This window comes from Mauremys mutica, chromosome 8 (assembly GCF_020497125.1).
Source record: "Mauremys mutica isolate MM-2020 ecotype Southern chromosome 8, ASM2049712v1, whole genome shotgun sequence".
Classification (NCBI taxonomy): domain Eukaryota; kingdom Metazoa; phylum Chordata; order Testudines; family Geoemydidae; genus Mauremys; species Mauremys mutica.
This window is the reverse complement of record NC_059079.1, coordinates 1317129-1339383: the sequence shown is the minus strand read 5'-3', so window position 1 is coordinate 1339383 and position 22255 is coordinate 1317129. Positions and strand designations below refer to the sequence as shown.

General features: G+C 49.9%; 1 protein-coding gene across 7 annotated transcripts in view; it reads right to left on the bottom strand.

Moving 5' to 3' along the window:
* Positions 1 to 22255, bottom strand: part of PTPRF (protein tyrosine phosphatase receptor type F) — a 411971-nt gene that overhangs the window by 100327 nt on the left and 289389 nt on the right. For all 7 annotated transcript variants that reach the window (XM_045026633.1, XM_045026635.1, XM_045026634.1 and 4 more), the window contains exon 6: positions 5125 to 5235. In XM_045026633.1, coding sequence (XP_044882568.1) covers positions 5125 to 5235 — 111 coding nt within the window. The remainder of the gene's footprint in view (positions 1 to 5124; positions 5236 to 22255) is intronic.

Genomic DNA, 22255 nt, shown 5'->3' with positions numbered 1-22255 from the left:
ACCACCTCTTCTGCCTCATGGTTCAGGCAACGCTCCAACTATCGGAGGGGGGGAGCAAGGAACTTTCCCTGCAGACAGGTCATTCCATAGCTGCTACTGCAGGGCTTCTTGCTCCTTCCTCTGAATATCTGGGGCTGGCCACTGCCACAGACCAGAGGCCAAACTGGACAGACCACCGGTCAGATCCAATATGGCAAGTCACAGATTCTCTCCTGGCCAAGCTAACCAGGCCTGGTCTTTGCAACATCTTTTTGTATGTGACCACTGCCAGGGCCCTTCTCTGGATTTGTACAGATCCACCAGATCAGCACTAATGAGAGGCACTGCCACGAGCACGTGCTGGAGGCATGGGGGTAGTATTTCATAGCAGAACAGTTTTCCTATTATCTATCACTCTTTCTCAAGAACCCTCTGCTTTGGTCACTCGTCATTTGATCAATGCCCTCAGCTTTGACTGTCCCATCAGCAATGCCTTCAGCTTTGATTGTTGTTGCTACTTTAGATGGTTTTAATTTTAGATAAGCAAAACATTTCCTTTTGAACTATCTCAAATCCTGCTGCCATTGCTCCAGGCCAACCTTCGTCATTCAGCATCGTTACTGTGATGTGCACAGCGCCCACAATGTCCTTAGCACTTTACAGACACACAAATCATGGTCTCAGTCAGGCAGCCAATTTGGCTCCAGGGAGAGCTCTGGAGACCCTCGCCACATGCTCTCATCGGACTGCTGTTGCCAGGACCAGAGCGACTTGCAATCCTATTTTACTTTGGTTTAATTTGGTTCCGGGGTGAAACTCAGCAGATAAGATCTCAGCCCCCAAGCAAAATCTACCCCCTCCAAATTAAATACCAACCCGGCCCTTTAAGAGACAAAGCAGCAAAATATACAGGTATCAAAATAATACCATTTATACTGACTGTGATCTTGTTTAACTTACTGACGTATCATTCTGTGGCAGGGCCCTTATTTACAGCTGTCGGTTTGAAAACCAGTTTTGCGGGTTCCCACACTGTAATGTACAGTATGTGTCAGACCCTTTGGAGTGGAGAATTTTCCGTGTCTGCCTCACCTACCCAGACACCAACAACTTGCTCTAGCCATGCCTTGAAGGTCCAAAAAGTGGCATCTATAACAAAGGCCATTTGCTGGACAATGGCTATTTTTGTTTTACCCGAACACGTCTGTATAGGGACTCTCCTAATCAAACCTGAGGGTACCCTGCAGTTACACTCCCGCGAGCGGCAGCATGGGGCCCATTCTAGAGAATACTGTCGCGCTCTAAGAGGACATTATACCATGCAGCCTCCCCGTCCAGCCGCTTTGGATAAATTAGGCTGAGGCCGATCCCATCTGCAGGACAGACCAAGGCTGAGGCCAGAGGGAAGGGCCTAGTCATGCAGAGTCAGTTGTTTAGCCAGTGCCTCCCAGCTATGAGAGCCATGGGGAGCCTGACAACGCTGGTGGCGTGGCAGTGCAAAGCCTGTTGCTGACTCACAAGCCTCTGTGTGCGGCTGAAGACAACCAGAGCCCAAGTGGCGGGTGGAAGAAAATTATTTCTTCTGGGAACTAGCACCATTATGCTGGGCACACAACGCAGTGAAGCAATAACATGGTCCTACTACTGTTATGCCCGTCTTCGCTCCTGCTGTTACATTCATGTATTGTGTCTTGTCTCAAATTAGACAGTAAGAAACATGACTTCGTACGTGTTTGCCCAGCTCTCAGCACCACGGGGTGCCCTGACCCTGAAGAGGACTCTGGGGCGTTACTGTAATAACAGCACACAAACCCCAGTCACTGGGCTCCCCATCTGTTCTGACAGACTAGGCCAGGGGTCAAAGTGCACCTGGACAGAAGGATTTGCGGTTCTAAAATGGCCAGGTGAGGCTGTACCCTGTTGAGAGCACTATCCATTCTCTCTCTCTGACCCGCAATCCCTCTCTTTAGCATGCTCTTCAATGCTTTTGCTTCCCCAGAGAGTGCAAACCATTTCCTGCCACCCCTTCGGAGCTGAAGCCGGCCATTCAGCGTGAAGTGCTCTGTCAGCCACATAGGGCAGGGCTGTGCTGTGGGACGTGGTCCTAGCGCTCGCTTTACAGACAGACCAACCTGTCAGTTTAGAAGCAGAACATTTTTGAGGGCTGCTTTTCAGCACACTTATTACAATGAAAATAATAGCTTGAAGGAAAACGCATCCACTTTCCTTTACAAATCCCTTGTGTGGAAATGTTTTAACTTTTAATGAAGTCCATCTGTGCTGAAGTGCTGGCTCTGAAGGATTCACAGAGGCAAGACACTGCAGAGTAGCCAGCTCCATCCTCCTTCTGTTCTTTTAGTGATATGGGAAGCCCTGAGCAGCGCCTGGATACTCACTCTCAGCACCCGGAACTTTCTCTGTCAGTGTGAGGGTTGGGATTAATAGAGATACTAATGAGCCTGTGCTTTGTAACCCCGGGTTCCCACAAAGGTTTTCCTGGGGGGCTGGGAAAGGGGAGGAAATGATCAAAAACTAGAAACCCCATGAGCCAAGTGACAAACAAACATTTGAACTATTAAAAAAACAATAGGCTATAAATGAAAGCAGGCACATGCACTCCGGAGAATTACCACTGCATGGAAATTAATACCTCTGCTCACAAAGCTACAATAGAAGCAATACTCAGCCACTTTCCAGTAAGTAGCTAATTCCTTGGGTATTCATTGTAATAAGGTCAATCATTATGAAACCATCATGTGGTGGTGGTGTAGCTAGAACACTTAATTCCACTGTAATTTAGCATTAATTAATGTCTTCCCTAGCAAATATGTAGGCACTTTCCAAGGACCCCATTGAAAGTTACCAATTCTCCTAACTAACCACAACACAGCACAATAACCACATGGGCAGAAACAAGGGATTCTTTTTATTCTGCAACGCAGATATGAGAGACACGGGAACCATGTTTTTTCAATTTGATACAGGTATACACTATGGTTCTTGGTTTGGCTGACTTGTTGAAGCCATTAACTGGCGCATTCATGATGAACATTTTGTAAAACACTAGATATCAGATACCTCAGCAATAAATATTATCTAGGAACCAGGACATATGGGGAATTTCATCTGGAGACAATTTATGGAGTAACCTGTCCTCTATATACTGCAGGGCTTTACCAGGATCATGCAGGCTGGAGACTTGCATTGTGAAGATGATGTGCAATAAAAGGAGGCTTGGTCCAAGATGCACACAAAAGGGAATCACTGGTAAACAGAAAATGAACTGAGCACAGGTCTGTCTGGAGCATTCTTTTCATGGAGCATCTGGAGCCTCTCATCCATGTGTAAACCCCTTCTCATCCACAAGCTCATGCGGACCAGGCAACCCCTTCTGGGTGGCAAGCCAAGTGCTGTTGCTTACTGTATTTCTTACAGTCTTAAGGGATTCTCTTGGTAAATAAAGAATGAACATCCATGAATGGGAAACCAGCAAGATTTAAGATGAGGTTTCTCCATCCTTAGAAGCTGCTGCATTCAGCTGAAATACTGGCCTCCTAGCAGTGTTTTCTGTAGCATTTCTATGAAAGATCGTGTATGTTTCATAGATTGATCTTATGTACAGGAAGGAAAACACTCAGCTATTGTGGCACGAAGCCTAAATACCCCCAAAGTCAGTGCAATAACATCCAGTGTGATACATTCAAATGAACACTCTCTCCCTCAGGGTGTGAAGTGACAACCTGGGGATGAATTTTACTAAAGCTGTCCTGAAAAATGAATTTACAAGAATACAGGGAGTTTAAAATCACCCATAATTATACTGTGAGAGTCAAATGAGTGGTTCCACTGCACAGAGAAAGCTTAATCTTCTGAGCACGTTTAATCTGATACTTTAGTTTGCCAAAGATTCTTACAGTCCAAATGATGCTGCAAAATGAGCCCCCCTCCCTGGCAAATAAGCAAGAACCCAATGCAAGAAGCAGCACCTAGAAGCAAACAAAAAGAGCACAAGGCACGAAGCGGCACCTAGAAGCAAACGCACAGCATGTGACGTTTTATCGTCATCCTGTCCTCTCTTCACATGGACCAAAGCATTTGTAGCTTCCAAGGGTGGCTTTGGGGGTTGTTCTCAAAGCGGAGAGAGAGAGGAAGAAATTCAGATGAGATTTTATTTATTTGTCAGTGTCTTGAGTTACTAAGTGGAAATAAAGTTGGGTTCTAAACACCTTCCTAAAAAGCTTTAGGTAGCATCACACCCCTTGGGCAAATCCCAAGCCTGTTTTCAAGGGTTTCTGACCTGGTTGCTCTGGCTATACCAGATCCCAACCAGGGAAGCACTTTTCTTTCTTGATGAACAGAACAGAGTTAATCAACTATTAAAGACACTCCCTCCCCCCCCCCCCCAAAAAAAACTTGTAATTCAGATTCTTTTAATTTAGAAAAATAAATTAGGCCAGAGGTCCATCAGCCATAAAGTCTGGTCATTTTTGTATTCTGAAAACAACAGTTTTAAAAAGGCAAGACAATAACCGTTAGAAAGTGGCTACTTTGCACGAATAGCAGCTAATTTTCAGAAGGGTTCTTAGTGTGTATCTTTAATACCTATAGGATCTATCTTCAATGCAGACACAAGATTGACCGAGAAAACTTAAAAAAGCTGTTCTGTTCTCTAGTTTTTAAGGCTAAACATTCCAAAGCAGGTGGCTAAAGACCTGCTCATTCACAATTGACAAGCCTTGGCTTAGCAGGTAAATGGGACTTTATTTTAGACTTCTCCACTGAAGATTTATCTTTATACAAGAGAGACTGAAACACCCCTCCTCCCCTTAAGTAACTGTGCCACAAAGTAAAGAAATTCAAAGGAACTAAAATTCTGGCCTTAGCTCAGCTCTTTTGAGAACAGAAGCATCCCACAAGCTTGGTGAAGATGGATTTCCAGGTCTTGCTAATCTGAGTCAAGCCTGATGTTATTCAAACATGCGTTTGGATTTAATTTGTCAAATCTTGAGCAAATGGCCACTCAAGTCACACAATCCTCAAAGCGTTATCGATGCACAAAGACAGGACCACATCCTCGTTCATTGCAAAGCCACACAGTTCATTAAACAGGGAGAGAGTGACCCTTGGAGAGACAGCGGCTCTTACCTCGAACGTAAAGGTTAGCTGGAGCAGAGTAGCGGGTTCCTGCACTGTTGGTTGCAACACATTCATATTTGCCTTGGTCTGACTCCTCACTGTTCTCTATTTGCAGAGCCCCTGTGCACAAACAAGGAGACAGAGATAACCCAGGTTATGGCAAGTCCAGACATGACAACTGAACAGTTTCACCACACGACAAACACAGGCCCTACTTGACAAGTAGCTTTCCTGGGTAAGTGTATCACAAAGTGCGGCCCTCAGACTCTCAGGGGCACCTATCTGCAGCCCCACGGTGTCCATGCTGTTGTCAAAGGCTGGGGAGGGTGAGTGTTTTTAATTGCATGGGAAAACCAGTTATTGACGCCTTTCCAGTGGACACAGGTACTTAAATGCACTGCTTAAATAAAGAGAACACACACAGCTCCATGTTAATTACAGCATTGAACGGAAAGGATTCCTGTCTAATGAGAGGACCTTTAACAGACTTTAAAATTAGATTTTTCTAATCAAAGCAGATGAACAAAAAGTAGCCTAACCACTGCTGTTTGCTTCTTACTCCTCCACAGTCATGGCCTCTGCTGAACAGAACTGGGGCTTTGCCGCCTGCTCATCCTCCCTCTTCTCCACCAAATTCCTCCTCAAAAGCCACATCTTTAGACTTGCCTTTAATCAGCTCTCGCCATGCCAGTCCTTTCCTCACTCTCACCTGATCACAGACAGTACCAAACAGCAAAAGCAAACAATCTGCAGAACAAAGGACATCACGGAGTTCCCTTTGCCTTTGTTCCCACTCTTCCCGCCCCAGGAATATTTCACTCAGGCTGTAAGCGTCTCTGGGCACAGAAGTGATCGCATGTCTAGCGTGCCAGGGCACCAAGGGTACAAATGATAACAACCACCCCCAGAACATAGCGAGAGTCGCGCTAACCACACGAGACCAAGGCTATGTCTATGCTGCGCCTGACCATTTAACACACAATTTCTAATCCTCTCAGGTGAACTGTGGTCAACCCCCATCCACACGGGCTGTCCCACCCACGTTCAGCACCGGTTTGGCTGGAATGGTATTAACATTTCAAAGTCTGCTCTCCACCTTGTATGGATTGGACCTAAACCCAAACTCTGCTAACTGGGCTGCAGGTGGGGCCCAGATGGAAAGAGGTGAGAAAATGACAGAGACCCAGAATACACCTGGTGACAAGACTAAAAAGTAACCCGCCACTGTTAAGGGCAAATGCCCAGACACGGCTCTCTCTGTTACTCTGCCTGCTTTCCCATGGCAACAAGGAATTCATTTTTTAACGCACCCAAGTGCTCAGATTTTTCTGGCTCCAGCAGCTTGTCGGAGGGGAACTCTGCTCACAAACCAGACTTGAACTAGAAGAAAACATTAACCCCTTTGCTTGTAAGAATTTGAACCCACTTCCATCCACCACGGTTCAGAATAACTGGAGAGCAGCACTGTAAATAGCTGCAGAAATTGCCATCTCCCTTCTTCTCAGTTCAAGCGGAGGAGTCAAACTCAGGTTTTCATATCATTAGAAGAGAAGAGAAAGTGATGTGAATCAACCACCGTCACCTACATTATTTAGAAGGATAAATTGAGACTGTAGCAGAAGTCTGTGTGTCATGGGGGGGAAAAAATGAACTTCCCGGAGTTCTGCCACATAATACAAATGATGCACAAAGCCCTCGCTGTTGTTGCATTAGGGCTGAAAATGAGGCTTCAGCAAGACAGAGAAAACATGCTACTGCAATCACTCAATATGCTAGTTTCCCCAAACCACAGAGATCTCTGGACCTCTTCGAAATGCAGGGCCAGCCCAACATCTCTCATGCATTATTGCTGAATTCAGGGGAAATGTTGGATTTCCACGTGCTCACAGAGGCAGCAGAGTGGGAGGAAGCTTCCCGGCCCTGACAAGCTGGAGAGAAGAACAGAATCTAGAGATGGAAAACACCTATTAGGTTATCTAGTGCATACCCAGGGGCCCATGCGGGATGGCTCCCGATTGTAACGTATTAGTGTTCTGTCCAATTCAGTTTTAAATGTGCCAAATGATAGGGCTTCTGCCACTACCCAGGGACTCTGTTCCACAATCTAGCAGCACTCACTGGCGGGACGATCTCTCTGATATTTAGCCTATTTTACCCCCTCTTAATTTCCTCCTATTACTCTCTAGGGTGTGTCTTCACTGCAGAGTTAACTCAGGTGCTGACCTCCCAGGTTAGCTTAGCCCAGGTGTGAGCACCACACTGCAAAGCCATAGCTAAAATACTGTGTTGGAACTGCACTCCCCTGCATGTGTCACTAGGACTTCTCAGAACAGATCCCATGGTTCTCTGTGCTGCAGGAAGTGGTGCTGCTGCAGGATTCCTTCCCAGTGAATTATGGGAGAATGTTTCTGTCCTTCTGGGCACATACGGGGGTGGAGAGGAGGAGGGATTGTGGGACGGCACTAGAGGACTATCTGCAGCGATTTATCCTGCATCCTCACCGCAACGTGGGTAGGTTAAAAGAATGTAAGAGCGGCCATACTAGGTCCGAACAATGGTCCATCCAGCCCAGTATCCTGTCTTCCGTCAGGGGCCAAAGACAGATGCTTCAGAGACAATGAACAGAACAGGGCAATATCAAGTGAGTTATCTTTTCAAGGTGTCATTTTTGGTGTGTGGTTTTCTTACCCCCCCTTTTTTTTAAATTGGGGTATGCAATTGTGGAAGTAGAGAGAGAACTGACCGGGATTTGTAGGGGATCTTAATGCAAGACAGTCTCTGTTAGCAAGAGTCAGGCTAGCTGTAACCCTACTAACGCGAGATTTGTAGACGCGAGGATCGCGTGAGGCGAGCGGGAAAGAACTGTGTGAGAAGTTGTTGCGACCTTGTGTTGATAATGTGTAGATAATATGAAATGTACTCTAGTTAAATAAGTGAGAAAAACAAGATATCAGGATGACCTATGTATAAACAAAATGCAGCTGTTGCTTATTATTGTCTGTAACAAAAGGTATAAATGCTGCTGGAATTGTTTACCTGTGGAGAGACCTGCCTAGGACTGGGGCAACCCTGTGTCCTAGCGCACTCCCTCCCTCTTTGCAATTGTAAAGAGAAAATAAAGTATCTGACTCGGCTGCACCCAGCCAAAAAGTGAGAACTGAGTTTTTCTCCAACACATTTAATTTGAGCCTCTTTATGGTGTTTTTAAAAAGTTTCCATGCAGCTTGAAGGCACTTCACTCTTGTGACTGTTCCTTTTTATTTCCATTTAACTAGCTTCCTTATTTTTGTGTAGTCCCCCTTTCTGAAGTTAAATGATCCTGTGGTGGGTTTCTTTGGTATTTTGCCCCCTACAAGGATGTTAAATTTAATTATATTATGGTCACTATTACTGAGCAATTCCATTATATTCACCTCTTGGACCAGATCCTGTGCTCAACTTACAATTAAATCAAGAACTGGCTCTCGTAAGGTTACCAAGTCCAAGTGACAGTCTCTCACTCTGTTTTTAGGCTACAGCCAGAGGAGCCGGCTGGCTTGGGTTGAAAGCCCCAGTGAATAGGGGTGAGAGGGTTTTGTGTGAGGACAGGACAGGGGTTGAGGCAGCACAAGAAGACATCCTCTATGTTATTTAGCCGGGTAAGTGAACTTCACTGGGGCTTACATGCAAATGCAGCCTTATGACCTCCCCACTTTCCTTAACCATTACTTAGCCAATCCATAGGTGCTTAACCTCAAGGCACCCAAATGTCAGAGCAAGGGAGGGATGACGGAAGAGACTTGCAAAGAGGACTGTTGCAGATGAAACTCTGTCACTACAGGGGCGTGGTTCTAAGAACACCACTTTCAGTGTACGTTACTGTACTTCAGCAACAAGTCCTCACACCACTCAGGCCACTGTGCAAGCAACTTGAGACGTGTCCAGTATAGCTATGGGCACGCGGAGACAACAGTGACTAGGGCCACAGAGCACTGCCTGGAGAACGCTTGAGAGGTCCCAGGAGACGAAGGAGGTAAAAGGAAACCTCCAGTCTGTGCCAGAGAAGAGATTCTGACTGCTACAAAACCAAAACCGTCACTAAACAAACGTGAAGGGCCTGCAAAATAATTAACAACAACAGGAAGCTGCCCCACCGTGATACTGTGATGGCAGATGTTTTTCTAGTGGGAAAAGGAAGGGTGAAGTGACAGACACAGGGGATGTACATGGTCCCAAATATCTGCAGGATGGGCATGCTACAGAGGAATTATCTGAAGAGAAACAAGGGGCCAGGCCACAGCTGGGGAATGGGACAACGCAGGCTGAGGAGGAAAATCCCCCAGGCAGTGATGGAACTGGCTTCTGGGAGCCTCATCACTTGAGAAATTCACCTCTGGTTTGGACAAGGCACTAGAAACCCTACCACGGGGAGTGGCCCCGGCGGGGCTGGAGGACTGACCAGCCCCCATCTGCAGAGCTGATGGAAGTCACAGAGACAGGGAGTTTCCAAGCACTGGTAAATTCTATCAGTTCTTAGCAACTGCTCTGATTGATAGTTGTCAAATCAACAATTAACCATTTACTCACTTGCTAGTGCTGGGAAAGCCATGTCTGTCGTTTCCTCTGTGCTCTGCTACCCTATAGCAAGGGCACAGGGCTGGGAATCTGGAGACCTTTGCCACTGACTCTCTGGGTGACCTTGGGCAAGTCTCTTCCCTTTCTCCACCCCAATCTCTCTCTGTACACCTGGAAAAATGAGACCGACCTTGACCTGCCTTTGGAGAGGGTTTTGAAATCTGGGGGCTAACAGCTGCTCAATAAGTGTTAATCACCCAACGGGGCTACGGCTAGGCAGGATTCAGAGGGGAGACGCCCAGCCCCACCTCCCAGTGCCATGACAGCCACTCTGCTGATTAGACAAAGAAACTGTGACTGGATTTAAAAAATACACTTTGGAAATGTTTAAATGTTGTTAAAACACATCTAAGGGCCCGACCGTGCAAACGTTCCCTCCTGGGCAGCACATGCTGCATGAGGACTCTGGCTAAGGTCACCGACTTACGTGGGCCGACCTGCTCTAGCAAGCACCACACCTGGAGGGAAGCCCTAAAACACTAACAACAAACACGGCATCGCCGAAGGAACGAGGGAGCACATTGCTACGCCTGCCAGCTCTTCCACTGGCAAGGGAGCCTCGGGTGTCAGGCTACACTGACATGGAACCGCCCCTCTCAGCCTGCCTCCCAAGCAGGGCTCTAGCTCCGCAGCCACTCCCCACCATGGGCAGGGGGAGCCCAGGGTGCTAGGAGAGGCATTGGTTGCGATAAGCTGATCTTGATCACAGCTCAGGTCTGTTACAACACAGCACAGCGCTGCAAGCTATGAGAAGAGCCCCCGGCTGCTCTCCGGGGCCAGGGAGAACAGGGATGAGGCTGGACTTTCTGGAGCTGAGGGAAGAAATGGCTGCTGATGATTGACAAGCAGCTCTTTCTTCTGCACTCGGGCCTCCGTGCCAATCACTTCTTCATTTTGGAGGTTTTTTTCCTCCTTCAACATGGGCGCAGACGACAGCCCCGCAGCAGCTCTCCAAGATTCCTATCTATTCAAATACAGTCGTGCTGCTTAGGAAAAATCATTAGCAGCAATGATAGTGCTTAAAAGTGGCATTTAAAAAGCACATTGTGCAGAACATGGGGAAGGCAGATCCTGATAAGGCCACCAGCCTGGCAGATACGCTAGGGCGGGCTGGGCTCCCTTCCCTCTCCACCGTCTGTAACGCGGTGTAAAAAGCTCTTTAGCTCCAACACCAGTTTAACTCTCTGAAACCCGAACCCTGAAACCGACAGTGGAGAGGCTGTGCTGCTCAGCGGAACCCCGCAGACACACCGGGAGCTCTGCGCAGCTTCTCCCGGGCTACTTTTCTGCATGGAGCTCTCCCAGGCACACGTGCACCCCCGTTTGACTCCTGGATTCAGCCACGAGGGCACAAAGACCAGAAGAGTTTTATCTTTTCCCTGGACTACGAGAATGAACACAAGTGAAATGCCCAAGAGTCAGAGGAATCTCCGCTGGTGCTAATGGATCCCAGCTACTAATGCAGACACTCTCCTTGCTCAGCCAGCGGCTCTACAGGAGACAGAATTTCACCCACCTGCATCCCTGGGCGCCTAGTTATCTCACTCCTCCCCATCTCTGCCTTGAACAACCTGCCCACGTCCTCCACAAGAGAGAAATCCAATGTGTGGCTTCCTCCACGGTTGCTTTCCATGTCAGCCATTTGGTGAGCAGAACAATCCATGATGCTGAGGCCTGCTGCCCTCCATTTCCCCTCACTAAAAGGCACCACATAGAGAGGCGGATCCCCTCTCAACTCCTTTTGAAATCCAGGACTTTGTCTAAAGTAATTTAAAGACCCTGTTTCTGTAGATCACTTCTTGCTGACATACGCCGCTTTGGCTGGAGCATCTCCAATGGAAATCAGTAAAATGGAGCCACGCTGGCTCCTGCTCCATTCAAACAGAAACGCCCTCACTGGCAGCAAACAAACAGTAGCTGCCCCCTGTGCTTTATACACAGCAACACAAAGAGAGGAGAGAACCAATTCTAACTCTGGGCTAAGGGTAAGCTGCAGAAACGGCTCCACGATGTGAAAGAGACACGTGACATCAACCCACCCACTCCACTGAGGCTCTCAAACCTGCCGGAGACACTGACACTTACTATGTTTTGGCCTTGACAGACCTGGTAGTCGAATCATGTTAATAATGCTAATGAAAACTGAATGAAGTAACAGAGCAGAAAGCCATGTATAAAACAGGTATGGGAAAAAATCTGATCAGTGTCTGGACTGTGGTCTCCAGTTCGCTTCGGTCACTTTTTGGATGTGGGAAAACAATTCTGATCGAGAGCTGCACAGGAGAGTTTTACAGCCCAGCTATCAGGGGATTCTACTGGGCTTGTGATAATCCTTCCTGATCCACCAGAGTGCGCTTTTCCAAGCACTGAAGGCATTGCAGATATCCCAGCACCATGTGGAGAGCTGTCTCTGGGGCTGGGAAGAGCACTCCACCCACCTCCCTCCAGAATAGGGTGACCAGATGTCCCGATTTTATAGGGACAGTCCTGATTTTGGGGTCTTTTTCTTATATAGGCTCCTATTACCCCCCACCCCCGTCCCGATTTTTCACATTTGCTGTCTGGTCACCCTACTCCAGAAGCACTCCAGACAGATTTTTAAGGGCTGGCATGGGGAGTGGGGACTGTAGGATGTAGATTGTGAATCTGATCTGAGGAGATGGCAAGAGTTTGATGCTGTGGTAAATTGCCCTAAAGAATCTGTGCTCACTAAAGAAACATTGGGACAGACTCAGACTCCAAACACTTTTTAAAAAGTCTCTTACGAGCTAATAATTAAAAGAAGCATTTCTAGTATTCTGTGGCTCATGCAGTACTATGGACTTTGTACTTCAGCTTCCAGCTATTATAGACAAATACACTCAGCCCATCAGTGGCACCAATTATGCAAACAAGATAACTACAAAAATAATTTCCTTGTTAGTGCTCATTATGTTCATTACATCCCAGACCCTGATGATTGGCATGTTAGGGACCTGTTTTGGATGCCTGTGCTGCTGCTGAGGAATCAACTCTGATACACACCAATGAGGCAGCTGGTGATGTCACTGGACTGCTGAAACTGAACGTGCGCAAATAGGAGAAAAGGGAGGTATAGAATACAAGCCGTGGCTCTTTTGGTCTCCTGGTACATTACTGGGTCTTGGATGGCTCTGAGCTCTAAAGTATCAGAGGGGGAGCCGTGTTAGTCCTGGATCTGTCAAAGCAGCAAAGAGTCCTGTGGCACCTTATAGACTAACAGACGTATTGGAGCATGAGCTTTCGTGGGTGAATATCCACTTCGTCGGATGCATCTATAAGGTGCCACAGGACTCTCTGCTGCTTTGACAGGTATTGGAAAGGATCTCATACATCTTCGCGGTTCAGTCTCAGCTGTGAACTACAATACTAACCAGAAGGAATATTGATTTGTGTGGTTCTAGAGGGAGAGTCTACTCGAAGTCCAGTCAGTCTACAAGCAATGAGTGACCAACAGTTCCAGTCGTTACCCGCCTGTGTCTCCCTGCCAACATCTGGGGTTTTACAATCTCATTCTGCATTTTAAAAAATATTTGTTTTCCTCCTTTTTGAGAGTGAAAACAAGAGAAACAAGAAGGGAAACAGCAAAAACGACCACACACAAAGCACCATCGCAACAGACACACACCAAAAGAACGAAGGAAAATACTTCCCTTCCCTGTACTCTCCCTCACATATAGGAATCGTAGGTGTTACCTGTGACAGCGGTGTGATAACAAAGACAGGTTAAGGACAGGGAATACCAAAGCGGATGGTGTCCCTTTACTATTTCTGGCGCTGCCCATGTACCTGGTATGTAACCTATGAAGTGCTAACGTTCCCATGGAACTCCGCATGTCCTGCTCCACACACCTACCAGGGCAGGAGAGAACAGCCAAAAGACACCCTGAAAGGTTGATTAAGCTCAATTCCAGAGCAATACAGAAAACTAACATGGTGTTTTCTACTTTGAAAACAGAGGGCAAGGCATCATTTCCTCAGACTTAGAGCGGTTGTCATTCCTCGTCCACCTCCTGTCGAACATGCCACTCAAACTGTTCAGAGGGACGCGGAACCAGCAAGTAACAGAACTCTGGGACTGGCCATCAGCCAGGGCTTCACCTGAAAGGCGGAGAGAGAACGTCTGGAGCTATGAATACCGGATAACTAACAGAAGAGTCTCCCTGAGTTATGACACCAGGCTTGGACGGAAAGGACAGTGTAGCCGTGCGGGACTCAACCCTGCAGCGCCTCCTCTGGTCTCTCCCGGGAATTAGCTCTGCCAGCCTTGGAGCGCCCTCTGCAGGCCGGTGTCCCACTGCCGCTTGGCCCCCGTGTCCCTCCCTGGACTCCAGTGCCCCGCTATCTGGGGTGCTGACCCCTGGCCATACACCCCTCAGTCTCAGGGTGTCCCCTCCCCGGGAAACCCCCACCCACTATCCCCACCTCGCCTCAGTCATAGGCTACTGCCAGTCACCAACTAGCCCCCGTTCCCTGGGGCAGGCTGCAGTATCAGCCACTCATCACTGGCAAGGAGGGTCTGGACCTGCTGCCTTCCTCTGCAGCCCTGTACCTCTGAGGCCTAGGCCCTGCAGCCTGGGGAGTTGCCAGCCTGGAGCTCCCCAGCCCCTCTGGCCTTTCCCCAGCCCTGCCTCACCCTAGGTACCCTAAGCTTCCCAGCAGCCAGGCCCCTCTCTCTCTCTCTGAAAGCAGAGAGAGTCTGTCTGTGCTTCTGGCCCGCTGGGCCCTGATTGCACTGGCTACAGCTCTGGCTGCTTTCCCATCAGCCCAGCTTTTCCCTGCCCCAGCCCTCTCCCGGCCTGCTTTAAGGCCTTCCAGGCAGGAGCGGGTGACCACCCCACTACAGAAAAGTTGTCCCTCGAAATTAGTGGGTTTCTGAGGTCCTGTAGATCCTCCCCTTAAGCTGGGGGTGGATCCTTTAGCATTGGGCGGGCTTCCGCCCGCTCAGTTTCCCAGAAACCCAATAGATACAGAAAAGGTTAATCACAGAAATAAATCTCATCCTGGCTCAATGAGGACTGTTTAGAAGGAATTTCTTATCTTAATCCCCTGTTGATCATGCAAATGAGTCTTTCAGTGGTCTAGGCCTGTCCTCAAAGTACTGGGCTAAGGCTTGAAACTCCCCAGCTACCTCACAGACTAACCATCTCTCAACAGAGAATTACAGATTGTTAATTAACAAACTGATTGTTCAAACAGAGTCAGTTTTCCTTTTGGACCAGGCTCGTGGATTCTAGAGAAGCTCAAGCAGTGAACTTACCATAACGGGTATAGAACGTGGCAGAACAGTCACATCTAAGTGGACAATAACCTCTCCTTTAGAAAAGTGGTTTCAGCTAATCAGTTGTTATCTTTAGACATTCAACGACCTCTGCTTTAAACAAAAGGCATTAGGCTAGCAGAAATCCGTCAGGGAAAGGCAGAAAGGGGCACATGGCTTCTGTTTGCACTCACAGAAATGTCGTCTTTGACATTCAAACAGGACACATACATTTTAAATAATGTCAAGCACATTCTTAAAATACCTTGTCAGGATTTGAATGAGAGGAATTTATGTTTTATGAGATGGATGATTCTTATTACAGAGAGATGGTCAGTTCCCAAGCAGGAGGTATGGAACATCCACACGGTTCTGATGCTGAGTCGCTAATGTCAGCAGACTGCTGTGCAAGGAAAGGCCCAAGAAATGCAGTGTGTTGTGTATGCAGCGCTGGAAGCTGGGTGCACTCAGCTAGTTAGTATTCAATCGGTCCCTTCCTTTTAGGATTTGTAATAGGAATAGAGATGAAGAAATAGTTTAAGTAGCTTGTAACATCACAGCTGTCTATCTTGAAGCATTCCAAAGGTAGGAATGACACATACATAAACCCATTCATTTTTTATAAATAACTAAATAGTTTCAATCTTTTTCCCTGACCCAGATATGCTACACAGGCAACTTGATGCAAATACACAAGAAACAGCAATTCACATTTGCTCTAAAATCACTTTACAGGAGCTGAAAACATTAATCCACAGCAACAGAACCAGTTCGAAAGAGTCAAATTATTAACTTCCAGCAGTGATTCAGTGGAGGGTGGGGAGGAGAGGAGCAGCAGCATTGGACAAATGAGACTGTATCAATTTGGAGGGGTAATAATTCTATCAAGAAATGTAGGGGTCAGTCAAGATTGGTAACAGAAATCACAAGAGAACTCAACGGTCTTACCATGTAACGCAGATTAACATAGTAAAGTTAATATAAAGGGACAACTGTGAGTATTAGGCTAGAAAAACAACACTCCAATGGGAAAGTCATTACTGGTGCATGCAGGCTGTGAAAAACTAGCCAACGTCTGTGCATGCTGGGCTGTCAAACTGTAGGTGGGTTTAACTAATGAAGGTTTAAAGCAGCCCAAACTGTTTCGGATTCATTTGCTCAAAACAAATCTCTATGCTACAATTCAGAGCCAACTGGCTCCAGTGGGATGGGGCGGCTGTTGGATCTCCCCAGGAGTGGCGGATTCCTCACTCTCACTACAGTACTTCACACAGCTCTCAAACCAAGGGGCTGCTTATCTCACAGCCAGATTTGCCTGAACTCTCTAGAATTTATCTTCATCTGATTAGATTTTCATGCCTGTCAGCAGCAGAGTGACAAAAGGTTTGATTGTTCTCTTGTGAAAATGTTACAGTCTTAAACTTACACCACAGCGACTGATCAAAACTCCCTGCGCATCGACACCCAGCAGGTGACGGCTGTACCATGCTGAACAGAAGTTCAGAGAGTTCTTGAAGCCGCAGGAGGAGCCGGCCCCTCTGGGACGCACGGGAGAAGTGTTTCTAGTTTGCAAACTTTCCATTGAATAACCCCCTTTCAACAGTGCAACATTGCAAGGGATGACTCTGCAAGGAGTCACGCTAAAAATAAACCAAAATCAACACGCTAGTGGGAGAGTGCAGATGAGCAAGAGCACTGGCAGAGTTAGGGCTGAGAGAAAAAGCTGGAGATGAGAAACACTGGTGGAGAAGGAGCAGGGCAGACAGGAAATGAAGTGATGTGACACATTTCAGCATTCTTACCTCTGATTGGTGTACCACCTGGTGAGGTAATTTGAATGCAAATAAGATTAGAGAGAAGCGTTAGTACAAAGAGGAAAGGAAGAAAATTATAACTAAAAAGCAGAAAGTTTTTTAAAGCTAGAATTTGTATTAGCGCGACAGGAATAAATAAAAAGAAACTGATGTGCAGTAAAGTCAGAGTGACACTCTTAGGTTAGCAAAGCTCATTGCTCCAGGTGTGCAGCCCCCACCCTGGGGTTTGCCATTCCACTGCGCTGTAGAGTGAGGAATCCGACTGGCGACTGGCTACCCACTTGCATTCATTATTATTCAAGCAGTTGCCATGGAAGAGACACTGGAAAGATGGTGCCGTGCCCTTTGTTGGGTAGCCAGGGGTGGGGGAGAGGAGACTGGGTGGTGTGTGAGCGTGAGTGTGCTGGGATGGTTGTGGTGCTACGCACATGGTCGCTGGCGTGGGGCACATTCTGGCTTTGAGGTTAGAATGACCAGTGGGACAAAATCTGCTGATTTAAAGAAATGAAATTAAGGGGACAAAAGAGCAAAGCCAGCCTCCATGAGAGCACATTTGTACAAACCCAGTATTAGTTCCCTCTGGCATGGAGATTAGTGTCATGTAGAAAAAATGGTTACCCACCTTTTAGTAACTGTTGTTCTTCGAGATGTGTTGTTCATGTCCATTCAAAGTAGGTGTGCGCGTGCCGCGTGCACGTCAGCCGGAAGATTTTCCCCTAGCAGCGTCCGTAGGGTCGGCCCTGGCGCCCCCTGGAGTGGCGCCACTACGGCGCCCTATAAAGGGGGCCGCTGACCCTCCACCCCCTCAGTTCCTTCTTGCCGGCACTCCGACAGAGAGGCAGGAGGGTGGGTATTGGAATGGACATGAACAACACATCTCGAAGAACAACAGTTACTAAAAAGTGGGTAACCGTTTTTTCTTCTTCAAGTGGTTGTTCATGTCCATTCAAAGTAGGTGACTCACAAGCCTAACCTAAGTGGTGGGGTTGGAGGTCACTGCTGACTGGAGCACTGCACGACCAAAGGCTGCATCATCCCTAGCCTGGTGCATGATGGCGTAGTGTGACGAGAACGTGTGGATGGAGGACCACGTGGCCGCTCTACAAATCTCCTGAGTCGGGATATGAGCCAGGAACGCTGCAGAGGAGGCCTGCGCCCTAGTGGAGTGGGCCGTGACCGGAGGGACCGGGGTCTTAGCTATACGATAGCATTCCCGGATACAGGTCGCGATCCACGAAGAGATGCGCTGAGAGGAGACCGGGAGCCCCTTCATCCTCTCCACCACTGCGATGAAGAGCTGAGTCGAGCGTCTAAACGGCTTGGTACGCTCGATGTAAAAAGCCAAGGCCCTGCAGACATCCAGGGAATGTAACCGCTGCTCCTCACTGGAAGAGTGTGGTTTCGGATAAAACACCGGGAGAAAAATATCCTGACCCATGTGGAACTGTGAGACGACTTTGGGGAGGAAGGCCGGGTGAGGTCTAAGTTGGACCTTGTCCTTATAGAAGACAGTGTACAGGGGCTCGGATGTTAACGCCCTGAGCTCCGACACCCTCCTGGCCGAGGTGATCGCCACCAGGAAGGCGGTCTTGTATGACAGGTATAGCAGGGAGCACGAAGCCAGAGGCTCAAAGGGAGGCCCCGAGAAGGCGGAGAGGACCAGATTCAGGTCCCAAGCAGGGGCCGGCTGACGAACATGCGGAAATAGCCTGTCCATACCTTTGAGGAAACGCCCAACCAGAGGGTTCGCAAACACCGAGGTACCCCCCTCTCCTGGATGGAAAGCCGAGATGGCCGCCAAGTGAACACAAATCGAGGAGAGAGGGAAGCCCAGTTGTCTGAGGTGGAGCAAATAGTATAGGACAATGGGGACTGGGACCCCCAGCGGATTGTGACCTCGCTGACCCGACCATATGGAGAAGTGCTTCCATTTGGCCAGGTAGGTGGCCCTAGTTGACGGTTTCCTACTACTGAGCAGCACTTATCTGAACTGCTGGGAGCACTGCATCTCCACCGGGTTCAGCCATGGAGCATCCATGCTGTGAGGTGAAGGGACTCGAGGTTCGGGTGGTGGAGGGAGCCCTGGTCCTGTGTGATCAGGTCCGGGAGCAGGGGCAGCGTCAGGGGCGCCTGAATGGACATGTGCAGGAGTGACGTGTACCAATGTTGGCGCAGCCACGCCGGAGCTATCAGGATTACCCGCGTGTGATCCCTGCGAATCTTCAAAATCACCCTGTGTATCAGGGGGAGCGGAGGAAAGGCGTAGAGCAGACCACCCCCCAAGACTGTAGGAAGGCATCCGACAGAGACCCCTGACTGCGGCCCAGGAGGGAGCAGAACCGTCGGCACTTCCAGTTTTCCCTCGAGGCGAACAGTCTAACCGAGGAAAGTCCCAGAGCTGGAAAATTGAGCGCACCACATCCCATCGGAGGGACCACTCGTGACCCCGGAACGAGCGGATGAGGATGTCCACCAAAGCATTCTGCTCCCCCAGAAGGTAGAACACCATCAGGTGGGTAGCATTGTGGACACAGAAATCCCACAGCGCGAGGGCTTCCCTGCACAGGGGAGAGGAGCGTGCACCCCCGTTTGTTGATATAAAAGACTGCCGCCGTGTTGTCCGAGAGGACTGAAACACATCTGCCGGCCAGGTGGGAGGCGAACTGCTCTCAGCTCCCTGACACTGATATGCAACTCGAGGTCCTCCGGCGACCACAAGCCCTGCGTCCTGAGGTGCCCCAGGTGCGCTCCCCAACCCCAATCTGAGGCATCCGTTACCAGGGAGAGGGAGGGCTGAGGGGCAGCGAAGGGGACACCCATGCACACTTTCTGCGGGTTGAGCCACCACCACAGCGAGCTTAGCACCAAGCGGGGAATGGACACCACTGAGTCCAAGGGGTCCCTGGCCGGGTGATATACTGTCACTAACCAGGACTGTAGCGGGTGAAGCCGGAGTCTGGCATGGTCTACCTCAGAGGTGCATGCCGCCATGTGACCCAACAGCCAGAGGCAAACTTGCGCCGTGGTAATCGGGGCGTGGTGCAGTCCGAGGATGAGCTCGGAAATCGCACAGAACCTGGATTTCGGCAGGTACGCTCTGGCATGGGTGGAGTCCAGAACTGCTCCTATGAACTCTATTCGTTGCGTCGGAGACAGGGTGCACTTGGCTTCGTTCAAGAGGAGGCAGAGATCGAGAAAGGTCCACCTGATGAACAACACCTGGGTCTCCACCTGCTCCTTGGAGCGGCCCTTTATGAGCCAGTCGTCCAGGTAGGGGAATACCTGGATGCCCTGCCTGCGCAGGAAAGCCACCACAACTGCCATGCACTTCGTGAAGACCCTCGGAGCAGCTGACAGGCCGAACGGGAGCACCGTGAACTGCAGATGGGCGTCGGCCACGACAAACCTGAGGTACCGACGGTGTCGGGGAATTATAGCAATGTGGAAATAAGCATCCTTTAAGTCGAGGGCGGCATACCAATCTCCTGGATCCAAGGAGGGAATAATCGAGGACAGGGAGACCATGTGGAACTTGAGCTTTCGCACAAACTTGTTCAGCCGCCGCAAGTCTAGGATGGGTCTCAGGCCCCCTTTTGCCTTCGGTATTAGGAAATACCGGGAGTAGAAGCCTTTGCCCCTGAGCTCCCGAGGGACTTCCTTCACTGCCCCTGCCTCTGTGAGGGACTTCACTTCTTGAGTTAGAAGTTGGTCGTGAGATGGGTCCCTGAAGAGGGACGGGGAGGGGGGCTGGTGGGGCGGGAGGGAGGAGAACTCGATAGAATACCCCCTCTCTACCGTGTGGAGCACCCAGCTGTCCAACGTGATCCGGGACCAGGCACGGTAGAAGGGGGTCAGACGTGACCCAAAGGTAGGGGTAGAAGGATCCAGAGTCTCGATAGGTAGGTAGCCCTCGACCGTACCATCAAATAGGGGGTCTAGGCCCCGATGGTGGTCTGGATTGACTGGACGCCTGGCCGGAGGGGTGGCGTTGGTGGCGCCTCCTGCCATTTCTGCCCCGCCTGCGTCCCAGCTCCCGGCGAGTCTGTGGCTGGTATGGGCGGGGGGCCGCCTGCGGCCTAGACTGTCTGCGCTGGGTCGCAGGGGTATGCAGGCCCAGCGAGCGAAGTGTGGCCCTCGAGTCCTTTAGGCTGTGCAGACGTTTGTCTGTCTTTTCCGAAAATAACATCTGCCCCTCGAAGGGGAGATCTTGGATTGTCTGCTGGACCTCATAGGGCAGACCCGAGACCTGGAGCCAGGCTCCCCGCCGCATGACCAGGCCCGTGGCCAGGGTGCGCGAGGCTGAGTCCGCCGCATCTAAGGCGGCCTGGAGAGAGGCTCGGGAGATCAGCTTCCCCTCCTCCACTAGGGCCAAAAACTCTGACCTCGAGTCCTGGGGAAGGAGCTCTGTAAACTTCGACACGGTTGAACACGTGTTGTGACCATATCAGCTTACAACCGCCTGTTGGTTGGCAATGCGGAGTTGTAGGCCCGCTGTGGAGTACACCTTTCTACCAAAGAGCTCGAGTCTTTTAGCGTCCCTGCTCTTTGGTGTTGACCCCTGAAACCCTTGACACTCCCGCTGGTTGGCCGCATCCACTACCAGGGAGTCTGGGGAGGGTGGGGGGGGGGGTGTACAGGTGTTCGTGCCCTTTAGAGGGGACGAAATAGCGCCGCTCCGTTCTCTTGGCAGTGGGGGCCAGTGAGGCTGGCGTTTGCCATAAGGTGCGGGACCTATCCGCTATCGTCTTTATCAGCGGGAGAGCCACCCTGGATGGCCCTGAGGGAGCCAGGATGTCTACTACAGGGTCCGCGTCCACCTCGATTTCCTCAGCTTGGATTGCGAGGCTCTGAGCTGCTCGCCGGAGCAATTGTTGGAGGATTCAAGTGTCCTCTAGGGCCGGTGCCGCAGCCGTGCCCGAGACCGCTTCGTCCGGGGAGGAAGACGAGGAAATTACATGGATCGGTCCTTCCTCCGGTGCATGCAGCCCTTCGGGGTCCTGCGGCACACGGTACTATGGTTGCGGTGCCGGTTCCGATTCTAAATGCGGCACCGCGACTGGTACCGGGGTCGCCAGTGAGCGGCTTGGCGTATCGGGCGGTGCCTGCAGAGCCCAAACTGAAGCCGCTGCCGGTGCCCGGTTAGGGGGTGCTGAACTTGGAAATGGCACACCCCTGCCTGGCGATGGTGCCGGTGGAGGAGGCAGCTGCGCCAGGGCCACCGACGCCGAGGAGACCGAGGCCGACCTTGATCGAGGACCAAACGCCTGGCCTACCGACTGGTGGTAGGCCCAGGGAGTCCAAAACGGCCACTGCGAGGGCGGCTGCCATTGTTGCTGCCACTGTGGGTAACGCTGGTGGCTTGCCCCCGAAACCGATCTCCTGCTCCGCGACCGGCTGGAGCGGTAGGAGTCTGCCTCTGAGTCTGAGGTCTCTG